General features: G+C 40.8%; 1 protein-coding gene across 1 annotated transcript; it reads left to right on the forward strand.

Annotated features, from left to right (window-relative positions):
* Positions 1–2,203: 2,203 nt before the first annotated feature.
* On the forward strand, positions 2,204–4,057 carry LOC143317493 (uncharacterized). Its single transcript, XM_076725645.1, has 4 exons — positions 2,204–2,579; positions 2,672–2,813; positions 3,041–3,173; positions 3,923–4,057. Exons 1-4 carry the CDS (start codon positions 2,204–2,206, stop codon positions 4,055–4,057), a joined length of 786 nt encoding a protein of 261 aa, XP_076581760.1.
* Positions 4,058–4,310: the final 253 nt, after the last annotated feature.

Here is a 4,310-nt window from a genome sequence, read left to right on the forward strand (position 1 = left end):
ATTATACATCACCCTATGTTCCTGGCTCTTCTGGAAGAAAGTGTTCACTACAGCCATCTCCATTAGGGATTGACCAATTATCGGCCTGCCCAATAATATCGGCCAATATTCGCCATTTTTTTGATAATCCGCATCGGCCGTTTTTTGCACTGATACTCACTAAAACCCGCTGAATTCCACCATTTGGCTCTGGAGATGAAACTGTTCACAACTTCAACAAGGCGTATTTCATGATGACCCACCGCTACATTATAATTGCTTCAACTGCTTTATAGCTGGGGCCAGACGCACAATAATAATATTGGCCCTTTGGGTTACCTTTACTTTGTTGGAATAATAAATCCCCTAACGTGTCTCAGCCCGTAGGGCGGCTCCTGGTTTATCAATAAACAACACCGGAGGTGATTATAATCTTTAAGTTTAACAGTACTACACACTAACGTGTCCTTGTTTGTTTACAATCACCTCTCCCTCAGCGCTCATGCTCTCACTACACTGTGGTGGAGCAACGTAACGACTGGTGTTAAATGATCATCTTTTTTTTCCCGGTCACTCGTAAAGTCCAGGGATATGAGTCAGGCAGACAGCACACGTCGAGGAGATTATTCTCAGTGTGTTTTATTTTCAATCAATAAATTTACTGTCGCTTCTACAACTCACGTGTGTAATGAAGCCTCTATTGCTTGCATTTACAGTTGCTAAGTGCCTTAATCTTATTTATGTAATACGATGTAATCATTAAGGGAAAGGGAAGGGAATCATTAATCATCACTTTTTGTTTTAAAAATAATTAAACTTAAAGGCATTTCGATTAAGATTTTGTGTTTGTGTTATTTTACAAAAAGTTAAGGTCTTTTTTTCAGTAACAGTATACTGTATTCATTCTAATCCCAGGTGTGTTACTCTAAATTTTGACACCAAAATTTTCATTTTTGCTGCAAACGAATATCGGTTCTAAATATCGGCTATTGGTTTCGCTTGATTATTAATAATCAGTATCGGCCCTCAAAAATCCATAATGGTTGATCTCTAATCTCCATCCTTTTCACAAAGTCTACCACCATCTGTCCTTCTGCGTTCCTATCCTGGGTACTATGCCTGCCCATCACATCCTCATCACCTCTGTTACCTGCACGAACATGTCCATTAAAGTCTGCGCCAATCACCACTCTCTCGCTTCTGGGGATACTCTGCAACACTTCATCTAACTCCCTCCAGAATTTCTCCCTTTCCTCTAACTCACATCCTACCTGTGGGGCATAGCCACTAACAACATTGAGCACCACACCTTCAACCGCTAGCTTCAAACGCATCACTCTGTCTTACACTCTTTTCACCTCCAGAACATTCCTAACAAACTCCTCCCTCATGATAACTCCATTTCTCTTCCCATCCACACCGTGGTAAAACAGCTTGAACTCTGTTCCTAGGCCTCTAGCCTTGCTACCTTTACACCTTGTCTCCTGGACACATAGTATGTCCACCTTCCTCCTTTGCATCATGTCAACTAACTCTCTAGCTTTTCCTCTCATAGATATGCTGCTAGTAATTAATTAATTTTCATAATTGTGGAAAAAGACATTTTGGATGTTATATTTGTTTGTTTGTTTTAGGGAAAACAAAAAGAATGGTATCGACCCAGCACGAGGCCAAGAGTTCCAAAGGTAGGGGAGAGTGAGGTAAGATGAGCCAGTGGGTAAGTTGACCCACCCCTTGTATCTAGGTAACCGTGCACATGTTTTGTCATGTGACCACAAATTCAGGAAGCACCCTTCATTTCCATCTTGCTGTGATGCAGAGAAGCACATGGGAGAAGGAGTAAGTACTTTTTTACACAAAAAAAAAATGTTTTTTGCTTGTCAAAGTAAATTTTCTGCATATCAGGTAGAATGACTGTTATGTCAAAGCAAATTTATCTAGGTCTAAAATTATATATTATACATGTTGGTGATTCGCTAACGTATAAAATAAAGTGAATGACTTCACTAAAGATTAGCCTAAATTTCTAAGATAGCCCGTTTTTTCCAAAATGGTGGCTATGGGGCAAAGTGAGCCAAAGGCTATGGGGTAAATTGAGCCAATGGTTCAACTTGCCCCAACATCAGGCATTGAAATTCATTTAAGTCTCTTATGGTATTTCACTTGAGTATACTCAACTGGTTTGGTGTGTTTGTCATATGTTAACCATTGTAGAAAAGGTATCATGCCAAGAACCTACAAGAGGAAAACAAGCTGGGGCTCAACACCCCTTGAAGAGATGGAGAGAGCAGCCAATGATGTCAAGGGTGGAAAGTCCATCAGATCCGTGGCAAAAGAGAGAAATATTGACAGGTCAACATTGAGGAGGTACATGAAAAAGAGGGAGGCAAAGGAAATAAAAACAGTAGGGTATGGTGGAACAGCAGAAGCAAAGAGAGTCTTCTCAGAGGAGGTGGAGAAGGAGCTAGCAGACCACATCAAGAAGCTTGCGGAGCAGTTCCATGGCCTTACTCCAAAGAAATGCCGTGAACTGGCATTGGAATTGGCGGAAAGAAACAATATTCCTACCCCCAGCACCTGGAAAGAGAAAGGTTTAGCCGGTAGGATGTGCAAGAAATAACATGACTAAGTAGCTTGGCATAGACTCATTCATTTTGTGTAGTTCAATACAGTACCATTACTTTTTTTTTAGGTAAAGACTGGTTCAAGAATTTTATGGCACGCCACCATCTCTCCTGCTGTATGCCTGAAGCAACATCTTTGGGAAGGGCAACTGCCTTCAATAAAACTACAGTTGGGGAGTTCTTTGACAATCTGGCTAATGTGATGGACAGGTAACAGAATTCATATATTTGAAAACAATAACTATTTATGACAACTAGACAACAGTTAAGTAAATAAACAACAAACTGACACGTTTACTTACCAGCTATAATTACCATAGTATATTAAGGAATGTGTACTTGCTAATATTTTATAGTAGTATAGTATAGTAATTTTTGCATTACTTAAGGTTTAACTATTCTTATTGCTCATCATTGCTCTTTTCTTTGTTTTACAGGCATAAATTCCCTCCAAGAAGTGAACCAGATGTCTTAGATCTGGTAGTTGGTGACTTTGTCATCGTAAAATTTGCATCCAAATGCAGGAGCTACCATTACATTGGCTTGGTTGACAGCCTTGTGGGTAACGAAGTGAGTGCCAGATTTCTCAGAAGAATCCGAGGGATCACTGACAGTAAGAAACCCACCTTTACCCACCTAAGGACAGAGCAGACTCTATCTGCTCAGGAGGCTGAGGTATTTGGGGGTGCGTGGGGCACTCCTAAAGACCTTCTATGACTCTGTTGTGGCCTCTGCCATTTTCTATGGTGTAGTCTGCTGGGGGAGCAGCATCACTACAGCTGACAGGAAGAGGCTGGACAAACTTATCAAGAAGGCCAGCTCTGTCCTGGGATGCCCTCTGGAACTGGTGGAGGAGGTGGGGGGGAGGAGGATGACAGCCAAGCTGTCCTCCATGACAGACAATGACTCCCACCCCCTACAAAACACACTCACTGCACTGAGGAGCTCCATCAGTGACAGGATGCTACATCCAAAGTGTGTGAAAGAGCGGTATCGCAGGTCATTCCTCCCTGCAGCTGTCAGACTGTACAATAAAAACTACTCCAAGTAATCAGTGCAATATTCTGGACAATAAGCTGTGCAATAAAACATGTACATAATCTGTAAATACGATCTACAATTTCTTACAATTTTTTTTTACAATTTCTTTCTTTTTATTTTTATTTAAATCCTCACTCTTTTGTATACACTGTTTTGTTTCTAATCTGCATTGCACTTCTTATATTAATCTTTATTAATCTTTACTGATGCTGCTGTATTCTGAAATTTCCCCTCGCGGGACAAATAAAGGAATATTGATCTTGATCTTTACATTCAAGGAAAAGGATGAGGCATCCTTCCCACGGAGCGATGTGCTGAAGAAGCTACCTCAACCTCAAAAGGCTGGAGGAACTGCAAGGAGGGAGCAACAGTTCATATTCCCCTGCAACCTTGACAGCTGGAATATTGAGTAGTTGTTTTGATGGTTAAATGGTTTTGAAACTAACTGGTGGTTTGTTTTAAACTAACTGGTGGTTTGTTCTCACAAGTTCAAAACTGTTAAAATGGTTTGTTAGCACAATATGCTCAGGTTTACATTTTAAAACTCAGATGGTCAGTTTACCCCCAGATGGCTCAACTTACCCACTGATTTGGTTCAACTTACCCCTAACCTGGGTCAAGTTGAGCCACAGGAGCACTTTTTTTTGAGAAGTCATTATTTTGGGC

Source organism: Chaetodon auriga, chromosome 24 (assembly GCF_051107435.1).
Source record: "Chaetodon auriga isolate fChaAug3 chromosome 24, fChaAug3.hap1, whole genome shotgun sequence".
Taxonomy (NCBI): Eukaryota; Metazoa; Chordata; class Actinopteri; order Chaetodontiformes; family Chaetodontidae; genus Chaetodon; species Chaetodon auriga.